Genomic DNA, 27925 nt, shown 5'->3' with positions numbered 1-27925 from the left:
TGTGTTAAAGTTTTTAATATGTTTTGTATAATTAATAAAGCAGAGGCATAGATTAGTATTTTATTAAAATTTATACACATTTTATTTGCATTAAAAAGAAAATTGAATACACCCGAGCGCACAAAACTGTCGAGTAAGGTTTTTAGAGGCACGTTATAATCAAATACATTTTTTATTTGCATTCCAAAACGAATTTAGGATTAGATAGCTAATTTCAAATTTGTTATCAATGATCTACATAATAATTTATAAATAAAATTATCTTTTTAAACTAGAATAAATAATTCAAACCTTCATTCAACACATTCAGTATATATATTATATTTTCAATGAAGGCTAAACTACGACAAATTTCAATTAAAAATTCATTTAAAATTAATCTGTATTCATAATTATGCAAACTCCTTGAAGAATCCATTGACTGATGTCTTCAGTGGTGTTCAGATCAGCTTCAAAGGCCAATCCAACACCCATAGCGTTTCTACGAAGCGATGTAACATAAACTGGAGTTCTTAACGTATTCTACAAATCAATATTAAACAGTAAATACACATATAAACAAAAATTGAATAACAATATTAAAAATCTCACTAGAAGATTCAATTTGTTGACTTCTATCGGCGTTATGTACACGATCGGTAATTCAGTTACTAAAACTTTTGGGTGGGACCTTTTCAAGCAGTTTTTCTCAATATCCCACTGTGCCCCTTCTAGATACAATCCAGATATATAACATCCCTGAAATTAGAAATTATGGTATTTAAAAAACGATCGGATAAGAGATAAAAATGACCACTAACACGAAAGCCATGTGAAACGTAAAGGAGGTATGTAAAAATTCAAAACAATCATACAGTCGTTTTAAATGCTTACACTCTCTGGTCTTTGCTCAACTTCATCTGGATTGACAAAAGTAGTGATTTGGGTAAATTGAGTGGAATGATCCAAAGGCCAGGCGTACAAGCGACAAGCCATCTGTACGTGGGCTGTTAAATATGACTCCGGTACTTGCAATCCTGACAACCATATAACTAATGGTTCTTCTTTAGTTGCCTTTGCGAAAAATTTTTAGAATAAATAATTTTACATTTGTAATTAAATTGTATTATATGTATATATTGGTATAAATTTAGTTATTAAAACAGTACCCAAGAAGTAAATTGGACAGTACGAGCTACAAAGTGTTCCATCCATCCTCCGAGCATTTTACACGTTGCCGGAGCAAATTTTCTCCACTCGTTTGGTACTTGTCCATTGTACAATGAGGTGGAAATGTTGTCTAATACAGTGTCCATGCCTATTTCACCGGCCAGAGCTTTTATCAACAAATCCAAAGTTTTCGACATCAGTGATGTGAGTTCGTTAAATCTGGATATAATTTATATGAATTTTCAAATTTATTCAACTACCATTGCTTACTTATATAATGCTTTAATCTAACCTTTGCAATTCTTGTAAGAGTACGATAAAAGAAGGTGTTATTCTCATTTCATTGTTCTTTCTTATTTGAACAATATCATATTCGGGCGGAATCTTATTCAATATATCTTTGGCTACATTTTTTATTAGATCTTCTTTATTTATACCAGTCGATGACAAGTCTACATAAAAAAGTTGATTTTTAATCATATTCACATATATTTGTAGGAATATAGCACGACTTGTGCTATTACGAATCAAAGCCAATGATCCCATCATCGATCCTGTACAAACATGCATAGCTCAAGGGCAACGACCCCTTAAACCATTCCAGAAGAAAGAGTTCATCGCTCGATCGTAAAACGAACGAAACCCAACAGTGATGTCATCAGGATACCCTAACACGTGTCTGAAAAGTCATTAACGCGTGGCACATGCCCGCATTCTCAAACGAACGACGTTCTGGCGCTGACTCCATAGCTATAAGCCACACGTGTACCAAGCACGTGCCTCGAAGATAGGTCAACACGTGTCCTGGAAACGAAGACAATGCGTCTGCACACGGCACACTACATGCCAGAACGTATATAAAGCGACGCACACCAGCTCCCAAGACCAGAGTGAACCTCTGGAGTTCAACCAGCTCACTTTTCCGAAGCTCAACCTCTTCGTACATACAATAACCATTGTAACAATTTAACAAAAATAAACGATCCTCTTTCAAGATCAACTGAGTTTCCATAGGCCGGGAAACGGTCGAAACCTTTAACCCGTCCTATAACTGGTGAACCCTTCAAAGAACATCGCACCTTCACGGCTTTATATTTTTCTTTTTACTTTAACAATAAAAACATTATAATAACTAATTAAAACTCACTATCTTGAGGCTGCATATCAATCAAATAGCTCCAAAATTCTGTAATTTCTTTTGTATAATAATTTATTTCGGCGTTGGCGTTTAAGCCATATACTTCTGGAGAATTCATCAATGGAAATTCTTCAATGCTTTCTGTGATCAAAAATCTATCAGTATAATACAGTATATACGCGTATTTAAAAATATATTTATACAAAATGAAATCCGAACCTATATAGCCATGTCTATTGTTATCCTTTAATATGTTATATTTTAATGTATCACTATAGAAAAAGTAGAACGGCTGAAATGTGTCGAATAGAAAGTCGCCAAAATATTCCTCCATGTAAGTTTTAACAATTCGCCTATCAAAATCGTCAATTACTCGACCACCGTACATAATCTGTTTATTAAAAAAAAGGTATAATATTTTATAAACTAACTAAAAATATTCATAATATCATCAAAAACAATAAAAAACCTCTCCAAATAAATATTTTAAAGTATCCCAAGGAACGTTGTCGGTCAAACTCTTTTCTAAATAACATTTTAAAATATCCATACAAACAGTGAAATCATTTTCACTGAAGTCATAGTGAATATTCCAGCCAATTTTATCGTACTTGCGTCTCTCCTTAAATACAGATTGGACCAATTTATTATAATACATACAAATAAATGCGAATAAAATTGAGTATTGTTTTCAGTAATACTAAAAAACCTGAACAACTGCATGGAAGAATGCCAACACGTATATTAATTTCTTGAATTGAGGATGTGCACAATTTTCCAAAGCAGCATCATTTAATTTCGTATAAGTGCTTTCTAAATTCAATTTTAAACCACTTGGTGGCTCGTTTACGACTAAAAATTGTAATCAAATTTTCAATTAGAAGCAATTCAGATATATGTATGTATGTAGACTTAAAAAAGAAATGAGACCTTTTATAGATTTTTGCAACAGTCCTATAGGAAATGAAGGAGTTGGATCAGTAGTTAGCCAAAGTCTAAAATTTGCATGCGGTTCTATGGTGGAATCTAAAGATTGCTCTAACTGAATGAGAAATTTAGCTAAGAGATGACAATTTTGCAAAATCAGCCAACGACCATGTTCCATACAAGATTCGAGCAGATCTAATGCAAACTTAATTACGCAGGTTAAAATATATATTACATATTGTATTCACAATTATAAAATATACAAAAATAATTACTGGCTCTTGTCCTTGTCCTAGAGATAGATAATTAATTGCATCACTGTGTAAACCGATTTTTACACCGAGCTTCATCAGTTCACTGGTAGGATCTGATCCTGCTGATATGATGAATACGACTAGACTGTGTGGAGTAGTCTGCTTGTAGATATTGTTGAAACTGGGTAAGAAAAAAAATGAAGCATAACATTTCTTTAAATTCAGAACAATATGAAATTCAAAAAAAAAATAAAATACCTAAGCACAGGAGGTGTGATGAAGAATTCACCCATTATCGATTTTATATAAATATTTATTGCAATATATACTCGGTCGATTCTTAAACAGCGTAACAATAGCAAAAACTCAAAGTTCTTCAACTTTTCCGTTAAGTTACCGGGCATAGGCAATGATTCAGGATCATCACTTTCGTACCACTAAAGACATATGATAAGTATTAGGTATATTATTACTACGAGTAAACATAAATATTTCAACCACATATTACTTCTTTCCATTCTTCAGATTGTGACGTAAAACTTTTGAGCAATGTATCAAAAACTTCAGCATAATTATTGCTCAACTTGCAAATAAGATCCCAGGTCTGTATAAAATACAAAAAACGATTCAATCACAAAACAAATAAATAAAAAGCATTAATTGAAATCATAATAGTATACGTTTGTAGGAATCCATGGAAGTGGACACATCGTTTCAGTTTTCTCCAACATAATTGAACCTTTAATAAAGAAGTCTATCTGACTTTCGGTAATATTTCCATTATATTTCTCCAGACTTATTGTTATTAAAAATGAAAACAACAATTTATGACGAGCAAATATTCCTAAAAATTAATAATGCAGTGAAAAAGATGTTTAAAACAATATGATACAATATAAAATAATTTTTACAAACCAGTACAGCCGAATTCATAAAAATTATCCGTTAAAATTTCAATAATTTTGTCCAAACGCTCACTCAAATCTGTCACCGGCGGAGTCATCTTAAGTGAAAACACGAAAATTTCCAGATAAGAAGACAAGGAGTATTGATACATCATATTTACAGTGGCCATGTCTGATAATACGAAAAATAAAATAGCACCACGTATGGCCACCGGCCTATATTCATTCCGGAGAACTTCAATGTTAGCGCTGGTAGACGCTCCTAGTTTCAATTCTTCGAATAGCTGAAACATGTGCATAATTCATTGTTGAATATTAAATAAAAATTAAGAACACAATAATTGAAACACGTCTTCACTTGGACTGCAGTTGATTTTGTGTTTTCCAGAGCATTAACTAGATCAATGTTGTCCAACATGTGTCCCGTAGTTGAGGCTAGTTCGTAAAGTAACGAATCTTCAAGTTCTTTCAGTAGTTGTTTATTGTTAGATGTTTCTTTGATCAAAGTTTCGCGTTGTTTTTCCAAATCTGCACGTTCTATACCTATTGTAACGCTTAGTAGTTGTTCTTCTAAGCCCTGAACATATTTTTGGAATAGTTTAAATATATACAAATGTAAAGACAATTTATTTTGTAAATTTAAACGTACGCTGAGTGTCACCAAGTAATTTATGATTATGGTTTTGGAATAGATATTCGGATTGAATTGTGGATTACTCAATTTTGTTGTTAAATAGAGTCTGAAGTTGGGATCATAGTCTATTTCTTGATTTCCCAAAAGTATAAATCGACGACCGCTTTCCACTAGAGATGAAAGTAAATGTGATTTTAAACACCAAATTATCAACTATACTAAAATGGGTTTGGTGCAAACGATCGACAAGCGCCAGACAGACTAAACCACAGATTAACTGGATGGCTGCTTTAAACGCAATTCTCGACCTCACGAATGATAGATTGCACATCAGATGACGAGTAACCTTTCGATGTGCACAGATGCAATTATTAAAATTGAGTTGGATCTTTCTGGCGAGTTTAATAAGGCAAAAATCGAAACTAAAGTATCAGAAGCACAGAACGTATACAGGGTAGGTATGTCGGGACTTCGGGTAGATTTCGCTCAGTGTAAGTGCGAGCAGTGCGCACGCATAAGGTACACGTGTCGTTAATCTGTGCTTCAGTCTGTCTGGCGCTTGTCGATCGTTTGCACAGCATCGGACTAAAATAGTTTTGTACCTTCAATTTTCTTTTCCAAAACGTTGCTTATTATGGGATCAATATTTTCATCGACATCTTGAATAAGCACTGGGATTCCATATTTAATCGACATTTCTAATCTTTTTATATAATCCCCATCGTTCAGAGTCATAATCTAGAAAATAGTCTCGAAGTTGAAACGCAATAGAATAAAATTTAATTAAAAATTTCTTTGATTGAAATTACCCTTAGATTATTCTTTGCCTCCATTTTCTTTATCCATTTAAGAGCTTGGGTTTGTGGATCGATACAGAGTGGGAAACGAGATGCGTGCAATGTCAATATACCATTTTGAATGGACAGTTCATCAGCTGGTAAGCCATCTGAGTTCCATCTAAACATAAGCTAAAGTTTAAAATATCATATCATATAGGCTCAGTGGTTGGGCTTTTGCCTAGCGCCGAGAGAGCGCGCCGGGTTCGATCCCGTGAGTTGACCCCGATTGAAAAGAGTGTATTATCTGTAAAGCTGCTGGTCAGACTTGGATATTTGTGACTCCAAGTCGACCGTTTCCTATCAGAGTTTGCCGATTTTTCCGATTCCACTGTTGAAACGGTTCCTCCATTAAATTAGCTAAAAACCCATCCTACCTACTATGTCACCACTATTTGAGTATGATTTATGTACAATAAAACTTATATACAAAATGTTAATGTCGAGTTTTCAGTATCTCGTAATTCAGCGACTCGTGTAATAAAAATGCTGCACAGTTTTTAATTGGCCAGGAAGGCGCATTGGGGTTTACCTGTTAGGCCTTTCTGGTATATTTATATATATGTAGGGATATAGCACGACTTGTACCATACGAAACTACATAGGTCGATGATATTTCCCTCATCGAACTTAATCTGCACATCGCGTCCTGTTCTCGTACACGAAAGTCAGCCGTGGCCGAAATACTTCGTCCAGCTTACCCATAAAGGCGATTCGACTCGCTCCAGATATGCAATCACGAGTACACGGGCAATCCCAAGGAGCTACCCAACTACGCATCAAACATATGTAGAACACAAAGGAAGACCTCGACCCCGTTGGAATCTTCCAGAACGTGATCTCACCAGCCCAGCTACACGTTGCTCAAGCAACACCTTTATAAACCAGCGCATCGTCCCCAGATGCCAGTGAGCTTCAGGAACTCGACCTGGCTCGTTCCAGCGAATCCCCTACTTACTTCGCTGTACATACAAATACACCTGTATTAATCGAGTAATAAAGATCCTCTTCAAAATACAACTGAATTTCCACAGGCCAGGAAACGGTCCAAACCTTTACCCGCCCTATATACATATATTTATGTAATATAAATTAATTCATAACATTTTACTGATATTACTAACTTGCTAATTTCGACATCGTTAGACAAATTGGTTTCTAATTTGTACGGCATTGTGAGGGGTATATTCTTTTGTTGTACATTTTGTATCCAGTTGCTATGAACCATTTTCGTGCGACAGTCGGACGTAAATGGACCAAGATAGCTAAGAAAACCAGCCGCGATCAAACAATTTCCGATCAAACGCGACTTTTCCACATATAGCACTTTCAATTCTTCTTTCCATCTGAAATAATTTCAAAACACATAAGATTTTCGAAAATTCTAAACATCGAATGAAAGGAAAAACAATCTGCCTCTGTTGTTCCGAGGTTAGCCCAGACATCAATTTCTCAGCTGCTACAAATCGGTTCGCCATCACATGTGCTTCAGCTTCAAGGATTTGCATCGAATTCATTACCTTTTCGTACTCATCATTTAGTGATAGTAAACTAGATGTAATTTTATCTATTTCACTGTTCAACATATCAAGTTGTTGTTTAGCCTAAACATTTTAATAAAATCATTTCAATACTTCCTGAAATAACCAATAAAAAAAATAATCTATTGATTACCTTATTGAACTCCTTTTCAAGTTTTTCAACCTTTTCAATTTTTGGTTTGACTTCTTTATATACAGCACAATAATCAAGCACAGCCATCACATAGTTTAACAAACCCAATCCAGCTTTACTTATACTTCCCATTGTCTCAAGTCTTTTAGCTGTCTAAACAAAGTTTAATCAATATTAAATTTTATATTCTCATTATTTGGTAAACATATGTATACATATATGTACATATGTACATATAATATTATATAAAAATCTGATACTTTTAAGTGAGCCTTAATAGCTTTGACTTGCTGCTGAGTGATGTTATTGCAATCCATTTCTAAGAGTTGTCTGACGAAACTTGGATCGCTCATCATAGCTCTTGACGACTTCCAGCTAAGCTCTTTGATTCCTCGCATTATGAGAATGCATTCGCATACTATTTGAACAGCTTCCGGTGGTGTGGCGAAAGATCTAATACAACACAAGTTATTTGACTTGAAATGGAGTTATATTTTACTTATCTTAAATATGTACCTAATTTCGGTAATGTCTGCTTTGTCTAAATCTTCTAAAGCACGATGGGCACTTTCTACTGCCGGCATTGCTACAGACAACACCTTTTCTGATTCTAATTTTTCCACTGATATCATTTTATTTTTTTCAGCAATTTCTTCACCCCTCTTTGACACAATCTTTTCTTTTTCTTCAGCATCAATTTTGGCTAAAAATAAATTCCGATTATGATTTTTACTGCATATTTAATCAAAATTTTGAAAAGCACATATATGTATATATACATATATATAAAAAAAAACCACACCTTTGGAGATTTTATCTAATAAAACTTGAACTTCTTTCGTTTGATCTTCCAAAACAACTTTTTGCGTTGTTAATTTATTGTTGAGACTTACAAGCTCTGTGTTTGCTTCGTCAATTTTTAACAATCCATTATCCAAGCGTTCACACTAAATAAAAAGTAGGTAATAATAGAATTCTCAAATATCTTTTTATATACCCATGTAGATAGAAACAACTTTAAAAAATAACAAAACCTGAGAAATAATAAAATTATGGCGTTCATTTAGTAGTTTCAAATAATTTTGAATAAAATCAATGTAGTGCTTTGGTGTTATATAGTTGAATCTTTTAAGCTTTTCAACAAATTCAACATTATATTCAGTTACACTGTTGTGGACATCGACAATATATTGCACGATTTTTTCACGATATTGTTCCGGTATGTGAGCCACCTTAAAAACATATATACATAGTTTAAAAGCATCGATATCATTGTGGATTTAAATATAAAGAAACACCAACATCCACTAAGAATATATTTGCAACAACTTCCAGAGCTTGCTTCGGCCATGGGAACAGCCAATTGATCGTAGTGTTGTTTACTAATCCGGGAAAACTACGACACCTGTTCTTCAGTAAATCTCCTGGTGCCGTGGTAAAGATTATATGCAAATTTGTGGCGCAAAAGTCACAAAAATAGTCCCAAACAGACGTTCTGTAAATTTTGGAAAATCACATTTCATCTTTTTCTACGATTTCATTTTTCCACATTTAATATTCTTGGTAAACTTATATGACTTACTTTCCTTGATTGTAACCAGCTTTTACTGCATCATCACGTACTAGACTGACAATTTCATCTTTCTCTGCATCCGTGAAAAGTGACGGTACAATTCCATTCATTAATATATTATTTATATATTCAAGAAAAATTTCTTCAACAATCTATTCGAAGTTATATACATTTAATATCCTGAAGTAAAAGTAGGCAACAATTTAGGCATAATAAATAATTAAATTACCTGCAATGACGACAGTAAAAAAACACACTTTTTCTTTTCAACACCCAACTTATTGAAAAGATCTTTTAGATCGTCTTTAAAAGAGGCTTCATTATAGCCACGAGTTGTTGTAATTTCAAAAATTGTAGCACCTACATATAGAAATGACAAAATACAAAAAATAAAAAAAAATAGAAACACATAAAAACATATCAGTAAAAATATATTTATATTACCGGCAGCGTAAGCAGCTAATCTTACAATGGATTTTTTACCACTACTTCCACTTCCAATCAACAGCATGTGACCTCTGTCCATCCTGATTACACGGTGAACCCTCGTCAAATGTTCCAAACAATCTTCAAACAGCACTAACGGCATTTTAGTCAAAGTTTCATTGTACTCTTCCAATATCTACAAATAACAAATCTGTAATAATTTATATTCCATATACACATTAACTTTCAAATTCAAATTTACTTCTTGGAACAGGTAATATATAGCGTCGTAGTCCAATAAATCTTCGTAATATCGTACATCTTCATTCAGAGCATTACGATAGTCTCCAAAAAGTATAGGATCGCGCAATATGTATTCATCTAATGTTAATTCCTTTTGTTTATCGAAAGCCAACTCTTCTTCTTCCAAACCATCATCAGACATTTCTCCTAAGCCCATTTCTGTCATTATATCAGTATCTGATGTCTGGGCTGGGGTCATTGACTCTCGTGCTGAATATAAAATCAGGTTTTATCACTCGAATTCGTATTACAAATAGTTTTTATAGATTATTATAAACCAAAAAGTCATACTTCTTTCTGTTTCTTCCCTTTGTTGAATCATTTCTTGAGTGTCTGCCGTCGATTCTTCAGCAAAATTATTTCCAACTACTGCTGCAATGTGATCTTGCATAAGATTTTGATCCTGCAAAATGTCAACACTTATTTCATGCTAAATTTTGCTTAGACATGTCCACCTTTTGCGGATGATCAGAACATGGTAGCCTTAGTTATAAATATACATATGTATGTATGTTTTAAAACATATTGTTACCTCAATCGAAATAAGACGATCACAAATGACCCGACAAAACTCGTTCCTCCAAGCTCTTATGAAATATTTTGGTTCAGGAAACAGCGAAGAATGAGTCAGGCACATTCCTCCAACGATTCTGGATAGATCTCTCAAATTGAAAATGTAATGAAACTTTGATGGTGTTGGTGGAAGTTCAACAATGATTTTCTATGAAGTATTATTAACATTATTTTCATATTAAATACTGTATATTAATTTATAATCATTCTTACGTTGAACAATTCTAAAGTCATTTCTATTATTTTTTTGCCCACTTCTTGTACTTCTTCGGGAAACGTTTCTAAATGTCCTTCTAATATTGAGAAATATATACGTGTAAGTGTTGTTTCTTTTGGAAATGTTAAATTACAAACTGAAAATTTTGATACAAATCGTGGATCGACCTAAAATTTAATCAAAAATTGAATATAAATAAAATTACAATTGATACATTCAATGAAATATACAAACTTCATTTCTGCCACCACCAGCAGATGCCATTGAAGTGACATAAGTAATATCTTTCAAAGTTTTCCATTTCAGGTCAGACTCTCTAGAATAGAAGCCTTTTTTTTCAAGGAGCAGCTTCAGCAAAGCTATCGGCTGTTGGGTGCCATATTGATCGACCTACAAATATAATATAAATTAAATTAATGTATTTTTTTACTGAAAAAGCTTCTTGTTATTACCTCCATTAATTTACCTGAGGCATATTCATATCATCAATGAAAACATATAACTTTTTGCCTGAGGGTGGTCCAAAAATATTTTTCGACTTCTTTTCTAGATATGATTCCAAGTTTTTTTGTACATCATACGACGATGTACTCGATGAAAAGTTCAACATTGCAATGATCTAAATCAAAATTATATTACATAAAGTTTAATAGGCACTATGAAAACACACTAATAAACATTCTTACATATTTTTGGGGGTCTAAATTCCTTAAAAAATTCTTGATTATGGCTGTTTTAGATGTACCCGTATCGCCAGATAGTAAAAATGGTTGTTGTGTCTAAAATAATATAGTTTTAATTTTAATATTACTTTTTAATTGTAATTAATAGTAATATAGTAGCTATGTATGTATGTATGTATACTGCAATTTACTTACAGATTCCATCAGTTTTAATATCCAAGTTATTCGTAGAGTGTCAACTGTCGGTACAAGGATTTCTGAGAAATTCAATGTTCTATCGTGAACATATTTAGGCACAAGCCATTCCCAAGCTTCCCAACATTCTTCCTTTACATTGAAATAATAGTCATATATTGTGGGAAACTTTCTTGGCAAATATTCTATGAAATAGCAAACAGAAATTTACACAAATCACGACATTTGTTGATAAATTGTTTAATAATGAAATTCCATACTTTTTGTAGCTTTCTTTTCAAGTACATCATCAACCAACATTATCGCACAATTTTTTTTAACATAATCATCAAAATTCACAAGGTTTTCATTTAGAATTGCGGCTCCCAATGAATTATACAAAGCCTTAAAATGAAAACATGTTTCAATTTTACACACTAATTACTAAATTTTATACTATGTATTAACACATAAAAGATATTTACAGATATAAAAATACATTGCACTATATCTTCATCGAATTCTTTATCTTCAGGTATTGTTTGAAGCAAACATTCCAATACATTACAAAGTTGAGTCACCTAATTCAATTGAAATGTTAATAAAACCTAAGGAGCTATGTTGTATTTATGAAATGTAATAAACAACATGCATTTCAAACCATATTTAAATCAGTCTGTGGGACAATAGTTTTGAGTGGAGTCAGTTGCTGTACGCCGAAAATTCCATGAAGTATATACTCAATTCCACCCGGTACTATGAGTTCAAATAATTGATTTACTATATTCTTTTCGGATTCATTACTTCGTGAATTGATCCATTTTTTCCAGTAGGGCAAATATCCTAGATTTTTCGGATCAACATAGACCATACCAGCTCGGGAAATAGTAGCCGGAGAGGCATAATTAAGATTACCAACCTATAACGACCATTAATAATGAATTTTATAAGTAACAGATTAATATTTCAAAAATACATTAACATTAATTGAACCTCAAAGAGTAGCGAGCAGTTGTCAGCAAGTCGAATACGTTCTCCGTTGGCCAGTGTCAGTAATTTGTTATCATCCATAACAGAATTCATATTTTCTATCCAAAGGGCGTCAACATCTCCATCGAATAGCGAGTAAAACAATTCATTTTTATCAGTCGGTTTGTTCATCTTCCTAAATATTGAAGAATATAAGCCATCTTTCCAATCTCGGGTGATTGGATCCAGTATACCATACATTTCAATCACGTTGCACGCCTTTATATAGAGAAAATACATTAACAAAACATTCACTTCATTCTAAATCACAAATATAAAGTTACACAAATGTATAAAACATATGTATACTTTTGGATTGAGTGTTATTAGATTTGTTGGTATTCCCATATGTGTTTGAGCCTTGACTAAAGCATGGATGACTACAGTCTTTCCTCCACCAGTTGGACCCACGACCATACAAGAATGTCTGGTCATCATTGTTTCGTACAATTGAATTACTTTATCAATCTACAAATGAATATGAATCAATACGAATGCCTTACTTAAATATATGTACACAATTGATAAAATAAACATACCTGCTCGTAGGTTATAATATATCCATCTTTATCAAAAACGTATTTAACTGCTTCATTCAAATCTGCATATCCGACTCTTGGACATTCAAGTCCCGGAAATAGGTCTTTTATTAAACCCAAAAATAGTGGTACATCATCATAGACCAATTTCGGCAGATTCATATCACTGAAACGTCATTATTTGAATATATGTACATATGTACTTTTATAACATTTTGAAAAATTCAGAAAATGTATACTATATTACTTACCGTAGTGCTCTCATTAAAACGACATTCTCAGGTAGATTCGGAGTAGCCCTTTTCAAATTTCCTGCCATACGTAAAACAGCAGTAAGGCCTCGGAGACCCCAATCGTAATGCGACTGTCGTGACAATTGTTCTTTGGCCACTTTGTACAAAACTGTCATTTTTTTAGCCAAAATCTATCAAGCAGATTCATATACATATAATAGAATAAATATTTAGATGAAAGAACATTAAAAAGTAAAAAGAAAACTTAATAACTATCGAAAATTTATTCTTCCACTATTTTTTTTGACCCCTTAAACATGTGTGTTCTTCCCAAAAAAATTCAAGTATAATTATTGTATCAATGTGATGAAAATAATAAAAAAATCACTAAGTTCAATAAACCGGAAGTGGGAATTTTTCCTCTTAGAAAGGTAAAAAATGTTGACCACGATTCTTTCCACACCCCTGAACATATCAAGCTGAAAATTTATATTTGTATTTTTTATAAACTAACTTAAAGCCGATAAGGTTTTGATCAAAATTCGTAAACCGGAAGTAGTATTTTCTTTTAAAACAATATTTCATTATTTTATTTTGACCTTTTAAATTATTTTTATTTTCTTGATATTTACTATGTATAACGATTATAGTGATTTTAAGTAATAAAAAAATTTCGAACAAAATCCGACAACCGGAAGTAGAACTTCTATCTTGTATAAGTTTCCCTATATTTGCGTTCAATTTGTATCGAAAATGCTTTCATAATCGGTATGTGTGAACGTGTATGATTTTTACTTTTATAATAAGTACATATAATGTGTAAAAGATACCTTTGCTTCTAGAAATCCATCAGAAAACAGTGAAATTTGACATATAAGTTCAAGATCGGGTACAATACACATGACGGGTCGAAATAGTGCTTTTACTGATTCAGGAAGTTCAGTCCGACCCGCATAGCCAGGATTCATTGTAACAAATATACCGACTCGATTGTCCAAACTAATTTCAGTTCCTTCAAACTAAAAAACGAGCAGGCTTACAAATGTACATATGTTTTAATAATGAATGCATGTGTATACTATTGCATAAGTGAATCATTACTAACATTAAAACGCTCAACTTTCATCATAAGAGCATTTCTTATACTTTGCAACTGCGTTGAGATAACGCTAAGGATGGAAACGTCGATACGATTAAACTCGTCGAAACATCCCCAGGCTCCAGTCGGACACAGACCTGAAAAAATCTGGGCCAATACATGAGAATCCATCCCTTCACCACAATTCGTAACGATACATAGCAGGGCAAAAGCTTTAGCTAAGTCCTTTGTTGTTTCCGTTTTGCCAGTACCCGCTGGACCTGAAGGGAAAAACCACGAATTACGTACATTGCCAATATACGTATATGTGTATATTCACGTTTATTTAAAGGTTGTGACTATTTGCAGGTACTATATCTGTGAATTATTGGCTATTTGCAGGTACTATATCTGCGACAGGCGCAAAGCTTTCTGCGCATGCGCGTGAACTGTCACTGTCAGCGTGTTTTCTGATAAAAGTTTGTTTTAAACCTCTTAAATCTTTAGTTCGAACTCGTAAAGTGACGTAGTATGAACGATTGATTAAACATATAAGATTAAAATAATGAACGATTGATTAAACAAGTCTAGCATACATTAAATGTAAGAAATTATAATCGGATTATATAAGTTCACGCGCATGCGCAGACGGATTTGCGCATGTCGCAGATATAGTACCTGCAAATAGCCAATAATTCGCAGTTATAGTGCCTGCAAATAACCACAACCTTATTTAAAAGTGATCTTACCGGCTGGAGCGCCTCCTAAATGCATGGTTAGTGCTTGGGTGATGGTCAGATAAATTCTACCAGTTAACGGAGTAACAACTAAGCGTCCGTTGAGACCCATATACTCATAGCCATAATTGAAGTAACCTTTTTCCACATAATTAACAATATAGAAGAATAAATAGTCAGTTTTATATATTAAAATGAATAGCTTGTGTTTACCGGTGCACTGTTGAATTTGAAGATTATCAATTTGTTTTAACCAGTATAACCTCAATTGACTTTCCCATTGGAATTCTCGACTATTGCAAACATTTTCTTTAACAAAATCTTCTATGATATCTCGAGTATGTACATCCATTGTAGTTATTGTTTTGAATTTTTTTCGGTCGTTAGGAGATAAATCTAAAAGAAATTTTAAAATTCATACATATGCATTAACAACAAAGTATTTTAGTATGTATTTACATATGTAAGTATTTGGTAAAAAAAACCTTGTCTAACTCGAATAATCAATTCCGAAAGTTGGTCATTCAACTTAGCTAGATATTCTCTCATTGCCACTTTGTTCCCATTTCTGATTAATGCAAACGCTTCTTCAGTTTCTGCTGTCCACCAGACGGAATTCGCCGTTAAACATACCATACCTTGGTATTTTAATATCCATTCTGTTCTAAATTGTCGGAGTAAAAGTTTAAGGCTTGCTAATTTCGTATTTTATTTCATTCAATATTTTACAATTATTAACCTGGGAATGTGATGATTTGTACCATAGTCAAATATAGCACTTTTAGTAATAATTCGATTGCTTCTTTTCATCTCTTCTACAATTAGATTCATCCAATTTTCCACGTAACCTTCCAAGGATACAGATTGATCCAATTCCATTATCTGTTGAAACAAAATATTGAAAAATCACATGCAAATTTTCGCCAAAAATGTAATGAAAACTTACTTCATTTTCGCTTGAAATCAGGGCTGTCGCTATTGGTTTACCAATTTTATTATAAGAAATTGACAATGCTTTAATGTTATCAAACATCTAAAAATATTCAACGGGTTGATAAATAACATTTTAAATATAATGCATTCGATTATTGGGTTTATTTATATAATAATTAGATTTTTTCGTTAACAAAAACCTTAATCATATGTTCTTGCACACTGCTTGGATCCGGATTACCGAGTATGGATAACAGTTCATCGGTGGAGATGAAGAAAAATCTTGGAAATATTCTTTTTTTTGAATCCAGATACTGATTTAACGACTTCTGCGACTTGTCTAATTCTCTAGTTAAATTGCAAAAGTAATCGTATTTTCCAGGTTTCAAACAACATTCTAAAACGGAGAGTTGTTTCGATGTTTCTACCATATTCTAAAAATATTGTACAATACAGATACATTTAAAACTAGACAAGAGACAACATTGTTTAAAATACTATCCAAAATATTGCATACTGTTGTAAATGCAGTGTCAATTTTGTCGAATTTCTCAGCTTCATCCGGCAATTGTAATCTAATGTCTGTACCGATAAAGATCCCTTCTAAGTATAACCATTTTTGTTGCGCCGTCAGCCATTCCTCGATGACATCTGATATGGTTGTTAATTTTTTTTCCCACGTTTGTACTATTGGTAGAAATGGCCCAACGAATCTATAACACTCCTATCATATAAAAACTGCATAAAGAAATATAAAATCATTTTAATAAATACTCACTGAGAAGCGGCCATACTTTGAAGGTTCATACATTGATCATCGATAATAGCTATTATGTCATCACATGAATCTAAAGTAAAGCCTCTATTTACACCACCTTTCAAATGTGGTGTTATATTGAAAGTTAAGTCATTCCAAATTTCTTCCGTTTCTTTTATACCTTTTTCGATTGATAGTTCCTATAAATGTAATTACATTAGCAATTATATATAATTTTAAAAGTTTTTTCATTGGCTATATTTAAAATTCTAACTTTTATAGCGTGATTCACTATATTTCCAGCAATAGTTTGATATTCATGAAGTTTCATTGCAAAAACACGTTCTAAAGTGCATGTATCGGGTGCCATATCAAACTTTTGACCTTAAATGATCAAAATCCAAGTTATTAAACAATACCATATTATTAAAACAAAAAATATACATATAATAAAAACCTGTTTTCTCCATTAGTTCTTTCCAATGTCTTTCCTTCATAGCGTCATTTTTCAATGATACCATCAACGGCACCATACTTTTGAATTGTTTCATTATTTTTTGCAGCATTACACCACATGGCATTTCTTTTATATTTTTAGGCAATTTCCTTTATAAAATATTGCTATATAATCAACTAATATCATAGAAATGTATTAAAAAATGAACAAAAAAAAGCCAACCTAAATTCTTTAATGAAACTGTCGATTCCGTTGATGAGTGCTTGTGCATCAAGATCGACCCATAAAATTTGTGCCCATTCTTCCCTCGCCGCTTTTTGCCTTTGATATATATCATAGATCGCTTCTAAAGATGAATAATCACTTTGAGCTTGAATGAAAATCGAATAGTCTGCCAATGGATTGTCAAACAACTGTTCAGCGCTGCTCAATGCGGATCGACGATCCTCGAAATCATCAAATAATTTTTGGTATTCCTAAGAGAAAAATATTTAGCGAATTGAATGCATCGATAGATTAAGAATTTTCATTCATAGCACTTTAAGTAAAGGTTTACCTCCATAAGTTTCAAACCGTTGTCGAGATCCTCAACAACTCCGGGACCATTAGAATTGAAGTTCTCAACGAATTGTTGCATTTCAACTAAAAATTCATTGACTTCGTGCAATGTTATTTTAGAAAACTTTTCTTTTATATCGTGCAGTCTTTCCGATCGGAAAATGGATGATATATATAAAGCGTGCCAATCATTTTCAAGTGCGTAAGCAAAATTCGAGTCTTCAACTTTAACCTTTAATACATATTGAATAAATAAAAAAGTGTTTGCTTGTAATATAAGATGAAGTGTGCTCATTGTGTGATAAAATAATTTAATTAAATTATAAAATATGAAACAAACAGCAATATGTACAGTACAGTAAATGTACAGCAATGTAAAAGTTGAATTGACTAACATTTCTTGTCTTCTTAATGTTTCTTATAATAAATAAAAATTGTGAGTTGATAATGTAGGAATATAGCACGACTTGTGCTATTACGAATCAAAACCAGTGATCATCATTGATCCTGTACAAAAATACATAACTCAAGGGCAACGTCCCCTTCGACCATTCCAGAAGAAAGAGTTCATCGCTCGATCGTAAAACGAACGAAACCCAACAGTGATGTCATCAGGCAACCGCGACACATGTCCTGAAAATCGTTTACACGTGGCAGACGTTAACACGTGCCTCGAAAACCGCATTCTCAAACGAACGACGTCCTGGCGCTGACCCCAAAGCTATAAAGCACGCGCCTCGAAAATAGGTCAACACGTGTCTCTAACACACGTGTCCTGGAAACGAAGACAAAGCATCTGCACACGGCACGCTTTAAGCCAGAACGTATATAAAGCGACGCACCAGCTCCCAACACCAGAGTGAACCTCTGGAGTTCAACCAGCTCACTTCTACAAAGCTCAACCTCTTCGTACATACAATAACCATTGTAACAATTGATCAAAAATAAACGATCCTCTTACAAACACAAACGGTGTTTTCTTAGACCGGGGCACGGTCAACACACCTGTCCCGCGTACTAAAATAATAATAATATACCAGTTTTAATTTTGAAATACCTTAATATCATGACTCTTTAGAATATAGAATGTTTCTTGCATAGACTTGTACATAACTTCCGTAGCCACAGTCATCCTTTTGACTTGTGCAATTGTTATCATCACTAACTTGAAATCATTCAAACCTTTTATGTTGACATTCAAATTCCTTCGAAGTTTCTGTAATAAGATACCAGTATTCAATACAAATTTATGAATCAAAACTATCAATTGAAAGTCGATCAAAAACAGACATTAATAATATTCTTCAAACTGTTCATTTTTTCAACAGTGTGTGTGATGAGACATTCACCCAACGTATTTTTCCACTCTAAAGAATGATTCTGAATATCACCGATGATAGGTTTCAAATTGACTCGTATGCATCCGATATTGACAAAGTCAACGTGCTCATTCAATTCGTCGATTATGTTTTCATAAAATGTGAAACGTTCATCAAACATGACAATTTCTTTGCTTTCCCGAACATACTTTTGGCAGGTGAATTGCTTATCACAAGTCCATAACGGTTCATACTTGTGCCACCTGAAAAATATTTGTTTTATTGCAAAATGTAAATTTTTATCAAAAAAAAATATTCAAAAGAAGCCATTACTTTTGTATGTAAGTTTTGGCGTTCAATGTAACCGTCTTAGTCACTTTCCGAAGATGATCTATGAAGTTGCTTATAGCTGGTACTTTGATTACATCCTCATAGAAACTATATGGGTGAATCTTATCAGAATTAGATTTTTTGTGTGCTCTATACAAGTAACATGTTGTTCTCTTCCAACGTGGGAACATATTTAATCTAAAATAGCATGTTTTTAATTCATATTTAATGTTTTAAATAACCTTATTTTGTCTTTCTTCTACCTATGTATATATACATACCGCTGAATAAAATCATTCACACTGTGAATTAGTATATTAATGACTTCATTGAAAGTAGGATTAATGGTAACACTGTGTGCTTGAAGCATGGCGTCTATTTGAAACAGGCTTTCATCTCCATTCAGCAAGTCATTAAATTTGTGCATATTCAAAATACAAAATCTGTATTAAAATAAAACAAGTACATATAAAATATACGCATATATATTATATGTATGTGTATAATAAGTAAGGATTGCAAAAATGATATTATTTTCATTAAAATCCTATTCCTTTAAATTAATGAATAACCGACTTACCTTACAAACATATCGAAAATATTCAATTCCCAATGTTGATAGACATTCAGCATATTTTGCGATTGACCAGTATTGGTACCCAAGATGAGAAATTCTAGTTTCATCAATATAGGGCCTATTGTTTCATAAATGTGCACCATCTCAGAGACTTTTTCGGTTCTGATGTTTTCCAAAACTTCAAAAAATACCTTTTAACAAAAATCATTGCATAAAACATAAAATTTAATTCAAAATGAAAACAATTTATAAATACATAGTCATACTTTGCAAGAATAATATTGCTTTGATTGGCAATCTTCGGCTTCGCTCATATCAGGTAATACAATGGGAAATAAATTGAAATTTTCCAACTTGTCGATTCTCACACTTATATCACCATTAATCATAACAAGTTGACTATATATTGATTTGTAGAATTCAATACCTAAATACAATATAGAATATAAATACAATATACATAATTTCATCGCAAGAAACACACAAATATTCTTCGTAATAGTACTGTTTGAACTGTTCTTTATAAAATCCATAATTCCCAAAGAGGTCCAAGTTATACGTTCCAAGCCAGGATGCAAATGCTTTTCAACATCATAAAGGTGATCCCTCAATAGCTGACATTCAAACGAAACAAGTTTATTTTGTAAATCATTATACTCTTTCACGATAGATTCCAATTTTTCCAACTCGTTGTGCAGACGGTCTTTTTGCATTGCACATTGCCTTATTATCAGAGGCAAATCAGTACCCACTGCAAGTAAAGTAAACACTGATTTAATAGAAGAATAATTCATTTTTATGCACGTACATTTACACATAACAACATATAATTTATTTATTTATTTAAAGTTTGGACCGTTGTAGCATTACAGGAATTCCTAATGCGCCACAATGGTCAAAAATATAACAGAAAAGACAAGAAACAAAATAATAAATTAGACATAACAAAAACAAAACATATATATACACAAACAACTAAAAATAATAATTATTATTATTATATATCGTTTATCGTCTTGAATTCATTCTATGTTTACAAGGTTTTTGTATTTCGTAATATTCTTTCTCGATTATGATTTTCAAGTTATGAATTCCATAAGTCCTCACCAGATAGAGTTTCAAAATTTGTCATCCGGACTGACCAAAACCAATCACGACAAGCAAATAATACACCACCACCACGTCGATCTACTCTATCGCGACGATGCAGCCTCCAGGAAGAATCAAAAAGTTCAGCATCAAAAAATGATGAAGTCAACCATGTTTCCGTTAGTGCTACCATATCATCACAAATATGTAGTAGAAACGGCTGAATTAAACGCAGCCAGCTTTGTCCTGAGACCTCGTGCATTTTGGTAATAAATTACCAATTTTCGGTCTCCCAGTTTGGCGCGTGACTTTCTTTGAGACAAGAAATGGCAGTTTTGATTGAGCCAACGGAGGTTGAGCCAATGGAGACGAAACGGAAGAGGAAGCAGAAGAAGAAGCTAACACAGTCACAACAGAATCACGACTATATAATATAGCCAGCTGTATGGCTGAGTGGTTGCGTTTATGTTTAGCACCGAGAGGTTCTGGGTATGTATGTACGGCGAAGGAGGTAATCGCTCGACTTGGGAGGAGTGGGCTGGCTGAATTCCAGAAGCTCACTGGCGTCTAGGGCTGGTGCGCTGGATTATATCCTGATTGAGTGATGTCATCATGCTTTCGGGAGTTCCTACGGGCTCGAGGCTATCCTTTATATAGCTGTGGCCCAAGGTTGAGTGATAAGATCATGCTTTTGGGGTTCCTACGGGCTGAGGATCGTTAATATGGAGCGAGTCGAATTGTTGTCTAATGTATCTAATGATCCTGTACTAATCTTTTATACTGCTAGTTAGACTTGGATATTTGTGACTCCAAGTCGATCGTTTCATATCAGAGTTTGCCAATTTATCTGATTTTCATTGTTGAAACGGTTCCTCAAATTGGCAAAAATCATCCTACCCGCTGTCACAAATATCTGAATTTGATTTATGTACAATAAGTAAAAAATTATTTACAAGTCTGAATCCATAGATGTTTCAATGGATTAATTAACTAATTTTTAATTGTGTTCTTCAGCCCCTCGAAATACATTGATTTATGTAATAAAAATGCTGCAATGTTTTTAATTATTTGTCTAGGAAGGCGCATTGGGATCTACCTGTCAGGCTTTACTGGTATATATCTATGTAAAAAAATAAATAAAACAAATATAATGCACACCCAAGTATTCCAATATTTCTGTTTCATAGATTATTTCAAAAAGTTCCTTCATAAAGTTGACACTGTACATCAGATTATAGTCTTTTAATAAATGATTTTCTTGTAAATCTCTCCATGAAGTCGTTTCTTTTTTCTATTAAAACGAAAAACACACATGAATAATTAAATACATATTAAATAATCGATGGCAGAAAAATTTTAATTAAAAAATCAACTTTTATATTTTTTCCAGGTGTCCATTTGAGCATATTTTTGTTTTGAGTTTTAAGCGTAACTATTTGAGCCAGTTTTATCTTATTATTATTCTTCTTGTACAGTTCATAGTTAATTACATCAGTAGGCGTGAGAGAATCTTCAGAATTGGATTTCATTAAGGTGATGACTGATTCTTTGATTGAAAACTCTTTTTTTGCATTATCATCTGAAATTTTCAATATATATTTTTTATTATTCATACTATAAATCGAACATAATTTAACAGTAAATATATTGTACCATGATTTCCGTTATTTATTCGAACCACTTTAAGCAGTTTTTTCTTCATACTTTTATTAATAACATACGTAGAGTTTTGAACCCAATCATTCAATTTTTTATTTTCATAATCTGTCATAGTCTGTTTGAGTGATTTGTAATATGAAAACGCTATAATCTTTTGTTCTGAATCGGCCAATTGTGTAACTGTTTCAAAGAGTGATAGTGATTTATTTAGTTTTTTGCACAGTGATCTTGACCAAAATATTGCACCAGCTACAGGTGGATGATTATGAAGCAGTGGTGGATCATCTTTATGTTCCTGAGAATATAAAAAGACATACAATTTGATGTTGCACACTGAATTAAGATAACATCGAATCAAGTATTTTAAAATATACATTAAATATTGATTGAATCGTTGTAATTTCTTTCATGAACTGTTGCATAATAACGCCAAACTTCATTGTCAATTGCTCATGGATTGATTCCCGAGTTTCGAAATTCGTCAACTTCAAAAGCATCTCCATAGCTTCTTCAGAAGATCTTTTTATATGAAAAAAGTAATAAGCACACAAAACAAGACACACATACATATATTTAAGTTAGTTAAAACTGTACCTTAAATTTTCAAAACTGTCATCAATGAATATTTTAGCTTTATCCTCTACAATGGCAACATCCTTATAAAACTCGTTTATAATCACATCCCAATTTTCCTTATTATCCGGTATGAACAAACTAAAGTCAACAGTCTGTATCGAAAACACGAGCTGCTGTACAAGTTTAATAATCTTTTGGATTTCGGTTTGATCCTTCAAAATTGATTTCAATTCAGTTCCAAATATATTTTCAAATTGGATCAAAACCTAAGAAAAATACCAAATGATTTACAAACAGTCGAATCATAACGTTTTAAAGGGTTATATATAGGTACATATAGCTGATAAACATACTCTGGCAACTTTTGATAAATCATCACAAACACTTGCTAAATAATCAGTGCGATGAAAGAGCCTTCTTCTATCGAATTCCCAACGAGCTCCTTTGCCAGAATTTTCAATTTTTTGCCTTGTCAACATGTAGCACTTTTTCCATTTCTCTAACATATTTTTAGCATTCACAGCTAATTTGTATACATCTCCATAAGGTAATCTTTACAAAAACAAGGTTAAATCATGAGATTTTAAATTACATCTGTCGTCATATATAGTACATACATATACGCATTTTAATCACATACAAAAATAACGTCTGGACTGAGAGATGCACCTCAATCTTTTGGCAAAGACAGTGAGCTATGCGCTCCAGTAAAGCTACCATATTCTCATCCTTGGAGTAAAACTCGGAGAGCATCCAAAGCATATTAAGTCCATCAATCAAACCGGGTATGATATTACCAATCTCTTTCAAATTTGGACTCTTAGTTATGATCTGCATTAAAATAAAAAAATAACATACATACATACATTCATATAATGTATATGATACACATATAATTATAAAAATATTAATACTAACTGTGAAATATTGTAGAAGTGTCGACAGAAACTCTACATTCTCTCTAGCCTGTAGATACTTTTTAATCAATTTATCTTTTTGGACATCAAACGCTTTGACTGTGTCAGAATTAGCATTTATAAGAATACTAATTACATAATGAACTAGAGTTGTGTTCAGTTGCTCATTCAAATTTGACAAACTCGTATGATGTGTATTCCAAAAGTTGAACTCGTCAAGTGGACCTTCAGCTTCCATATTCTGATCATTGATTGAAAATTAAAATATGTACTTAATAGCATTATACATATGTATATAACATTCAATATATAAATATTTCGGATGTACATATATACATACTTTAATGAGACTAGCTTCTATTGTATTTGCTATTTGAGTGCACCAACTAGTAACAGTTTCGTCCAAAGTTTCTATCAAATCTTTATCGTTAGCCAATACATTTGCAGTTAATTTTGGATCTGATAGTTGAGGCAAATTAGGAATAGGAAGATGTGTGACTCCCTCAGTATGCTCGAAGGTCCTAATAAATAAAATTAGCATGTAATATAACCGTTTTATATTATGAATACATATATCATATATGTAAATGTAAATTGTTGTTACCATTCAACTGAATTGATTAGCGATTGTAAGTCTTCAGGAGTTTCAGCATGAACTGAAGTTGAATCTGGTAGTGGATTGTTTTCTTTCTTTTTCTCAGAATCTATTGATTGTTTTAATCTGAGACAAAAATTAAAGGGTTTTTAATTAAAATAATTTTTCTTTTGATACATATAGGAAGCTCTTGTTGATGATTTTGTAATAAACTACCTCATTTCACGTGCACGTGTAGACAATTGATAATAATGAGAATATCTATTAAAATTCATACAGGACAATTTATTTTTATTTTTTGGTTCCGCTTTCAACATTTCTGTAGGTGAGCCGTCGAGTAATTTTTGATTTACATTGGAGTTTGAATCAAAAAATTCATTATAAGGCTTAAATAATAAAAATATAAATCAATCACACGGCTATTATAGTTAATTAATTAAGTAACTAATGAAATATATTGAATTTTCATACTTGTCGTAAAACATCCCATATAGATTTTAAAAATTTCCCCGAACATGATCCGACAATGAAATTTTTAGACATTATTTGTCTCGCTGATATTTCAGAATCGAGTGTTTCTATTGGAGTTTCAGTCAAACGCATAACATATACGTATTTCGTATTCAGATCAGTATTTTCAGTGATTTCACCGAAGCCACCGTTGAACTTCGGCAACTTCATCATCATCGGCACGAAGCGCTGAAACGAAATGGGTCAGTTTTATTATCTGATTTCAACAAATGGCTAATTTAAATCAGTAAAAACCTTGAGCGTGTAATATTCAACGGTGCCGTCGACTTCCGGGTCTAACTCAGGTGCTGAAAATTTCATTGATTGAATGTCATTTCCCTACAAATAATACTTAAGGAAGTTTGTTTCCTACAAAAAATGTTAGTTACGTTTTGTTTGCGTTTTTTCTAACAGAGATGTTTTTGAAGTTTCAGCTGAAGAACTTTTCTCCATCGTAATTTCCATGGAAACGTGCTTGACCTCTTGAACATTTCCGGTCGATGGTTGTTTTTTGAGAATACCATGACTTTCAGTAGAACCTTCAACTTAAAAATACATGCATATCTTTCAGATTCAACCTTACTACTACATAGTACATACATACATACAAATGTAGTGTTTATGTTCTACTTGAAAACACAGTTTTGATTTTAAAATATTAAATGAATCAATTGAATTAAACCTGCTGGAAGGTCTTCTGGAATTGTATCAGGAATGTGAAAATCCTGTACATCTTCATTTCCTGCATCATCAACAACTGTATCGGGATCAACGGTGTTAGCTTCGGATTCGGCTAATACACAAAATCAATTTTGAGTTTGTTTAATGTTTATAATATAAAGATATATCATACAATGTATAAACATATATTGTTTATAATATAAAGTACCTTTTTTGGGAGGTTTTGCTTTAGATTTTCCTTTCTTTTTAGATGAATGTGGCGGTGTTGTGAGTTTGAGTGTCGGTGGAACAATTCCTTCATAATACGATTTTATATTAAACAACAATTGATACAAATATCTAAACACATTCATTCGGTAGTAATTCATAATATACTTACTCCATTCGGTGATTTCCTTTTCAACTTGTACTAGTTTGTCATAATAAGTGCGGTGAATGTGGAGTAATGTTTTTTCTAAGGTCGCTTCCGAACCACACATCGGTGCGTTTAGAAAGGACATTAGCTTTTCGTGCAATTCAGCATCATTGGCATCTAACATATTGTTGAATAGTTCATTGTCTTCGAATCCTAAATAAGCTAGGACCCTTTCCCTCAACCATGCAATTCGAAAGTCCATTGTAAGGCTGCAAATTATGTAGCTTCAAAATTGTGTGAGCTTCACTGAAAGATTGCATTAAATGGAACATACAAAATGGACCATATCGCAATAATGACGTATTCAAATTATAATTTGTTATATTTTTATATGTGATATTTAAATATAAACCATTTAACATACCCACAATATTGGATTACAGTGTCAACACAATGTCTGAGCAGATTGTTGATTATACAAAGCCATAGTAACCAATATAAAGTAATGTGTTTGATGTTTTTAGGCATATGTGGATATATGTATTCATTTCTTGCAGTATGACTCAGTGGATACGTTTATGTTTAGCACTGAGAGGTTACCGGGTTCGATCCCGTGCTAATCTTTAACACTGCTGGTCAGACTTGGATATTTGTGACTCCTAGTCGATCGTTTCCTATCAATCAGAGTTTGCTAATTTAACTGATTTCATTGTTGAAACTGCTCCTTCATCAAATTGGCAAAATCTCATTCTACCCGCTATGTCAAAAATATCTGAATTTATTTTTTGTACAATATTGTTGCGTGGACGTGAAGAGAGGGCTTCCAGAATCGGAGAGAAAGACGCAGGAGGGTTGTAGAAGGTGTTTATTCGTGTGCTCTCGTCGGCGCTCCAGGTCGTAATGGTTTCCAGGCTGAGAGCGCCCCATATTTATGCCCGTTGGGCACAACACACATACATACATACACATGTAAACTATTGGTCGATGAGTGGGGCGATCCCATTGGCCGTTGCATACGGCTCAATCATACGGCGAGGTCATTTTGGCGCGAACGAGAGATCAGGTGATTAGCGCTCGTAATGGTGCGTACGCACCAAGCCAACGAACGGCCCACAGGCCAACTTTTAAAACCAGTAGCGTACAAAATATCGAAATAAAAATTAAATTTAAAAATTGAAATTAAATATCAAAATTAAAACTATTATTATTATATTAAAATTAAATTCAATTATCAAAATAAAATTATAATCATTATATTAAAATTAAAATTAAATTAAAGTTAAAACAGAACATGCACAATTTAAATAAATTTTCGAGATTGACCTAAAATTAGATCATCAACAATCACATACAGGTAATCCTCGACTTAAGAAGTTTTGTCTTACGAAGATACGCACTAAGATCGAAAAAAATCAAAGAATTATTATTTTTACTTCCCCGTAAAGCACAGTTACTGATAATATATCATGTATTAGTATGGGTGATCCAACGATGGAAGCTAACCCGGGGTGTTGTCGGTCACATCAAACG

The 27925-nt window shown here is 32.8% G+C and overlaps 3 protein-coding genes across 3 annotated transcripts in view; all 3 read right to left on the bottom strand.

The window, feature by feature from the left end:
• Positions 1-20434, bottom strand: Dhc98D (Dynein heavy chain at 89D). Its single transcript, XM_077437660.1, has 65 exons — positions 20280-20434; positions 20017-20204; positions 19718-19879; positions 19440-19634; positions 19078-19369; positions 18845-19003; positions 17786-18019; positions 17452-17705; positions 17230-17378; positions 17047-17156; positions 16794-16972; positions 16533-16728; positions 16216-16449; positions 16029-16115; positions 15822-15964; positions 15568-15746; positions 15296-15478; positions 15095-15220; positions 14373-14626; positions 14098-14286; positions 13286-13458; positions 13035-13200; positions 12805-12963; positions 12460-12714; positions 12128-12385; positions 11952-12047; positions 11748-11871; positions 11488-11672; positions 11296-11388; positions 11076-11228; positions 10844-10999; positions 10606-10776; positions 10352-10540; positions 10111-10222; positions 9779-10029; positions 9535-9712; positions 9320-9450; positions 9100-9242; positions 8820-9012; positions 8552-8749; positions 8320-8464; positions 8034-8220; positions 7778-7970; positions 7518-7670; positions 7260-7447; positions 6968-7189; positions 5817-5964; positions 5610-5745; positions 5023-5177; positions 4732-4950; positions 4384-4657; positions 4149-4312; positions 3977-4072; positions 3727-3905; positions 3490-3649; positions 3218-3419; positions 2997-3139; positions 2757-2909; positions 2507-2678; positions 2297-2428; positions 1442-1601; positions 1149-1368; positions 874-1053; positions 592-738; positions 1-522 (listed from the first exon to the last, which is right to left on the bottom strand). The coding sequence occupies exons 1-65, from the start codon at positions 20400-20402 to the stop codon at positions 376-378; spliced, it is 11295 nt and encodes a 3764-aa protein (XP_077293786.1). The 5' UTR covers positions 20403-20434; the 3' UTR covers positions 1-375.
• Positions 1-27925, bottom strand: part of LOC143916525 (uncharacterized) — an 80871-nt gene that overhangs the window by 910 nt on the left and 52036 nt on the right. The gene's annotated exons all lie outside the window — the stretch shown is intronic.
• LOC143917248 (dynein axonemal heavy chain 10-like) lies at positions 20434-25661 on the bottom strand. Its single transcript, XM_077438733.1, has 15 exons — positions 25615-25661; positions 25321-25548; positions 25066-25235; positions 24859-24975; positions 24595-24775; positions 24256-24495; positions 23978-24168; positions 23691-23889; positions 23356-23603; positions 23136-23280; positions 22756-23056; positions 22476-22681; positions 22261-22393; positions 20494-20764; positions 20434-20440 (listed from the first exon to the last, which is right to left on the bottom strand). The coding sequence occupies exons 2-15, from the start codon at positions 25534-25536 to the stop codon at positions 20434-20436; spliced, it is 2625 nt and encodes an 874-aa protein (XP_077294859.1). The 5' UTR covers positions 25537-25548; positions 25615-25661.

The sequence above is a fragment of the Arctopsyche grandis genome, chromosome 9 (genome assembly GCF_051622035.1).
Source record: "Arctopsyche grandis isolate Sample6627 chromosome 9, ASM5162203v2, whole genome shotgun sequence".
Taxonomy (NCBI): Eukaryota; Metazoa; Arthropoda; class Insecta; order Trichoptera; family Hydropsychidae; genus Arctopsyche; species Arctopsyche grandis.
This window is presented reverse-complemented; position numbering and strand designations above follow the sequence as displayed.

Excerpts from the sequence above, each read along its gene's own strand:
- LOC143917248 (XM_077438733.1), bottom strand. The coding sequence starts at position 25,536 with ATGATGATGAAGTTGCCGAAGTTCAACGGTGGCTTCGGTGAAATCACT. Across the intron at positions 23,281-23,355 it reads GACAGTTTTGAAAATTTAAG|ATCTTCTGAAGAAGCTATGG; the intron begins GTACAGTTTTAA and ends TCATATAAAAAG. Across the intron at positions 22,394-22,475 it reads CACCTGGAAAAAATATAAAA|AAAAAAGAAACGACTTCATG; the intron begins GTTGATTTTTTA and ends TCGTTTTAATAG.
- Dhc98D (XM_077437660.1), bottom strand. The coding sequence starts at position 20,402 with ATGATTAATGGTGATATAAGTGTGAGAATCGACAAGTTGGAAAATTTC. Across the intron at positions 13,459-14,097 it reads ATGGATTTCTAGAAGCAAAG|ATTTTGGCTAAAAAAATGAC; the intron begins GTATCTTTTACA and ends TCTGCTTGATAG. Across the intron at positions 5,965-6,967 it reads AACGATGTCGAAATTAGCAA|ATGGAACTCAGATGGCTTAC; the intron begins GTTAGTAATATC and ends GCTTATGTTTAG.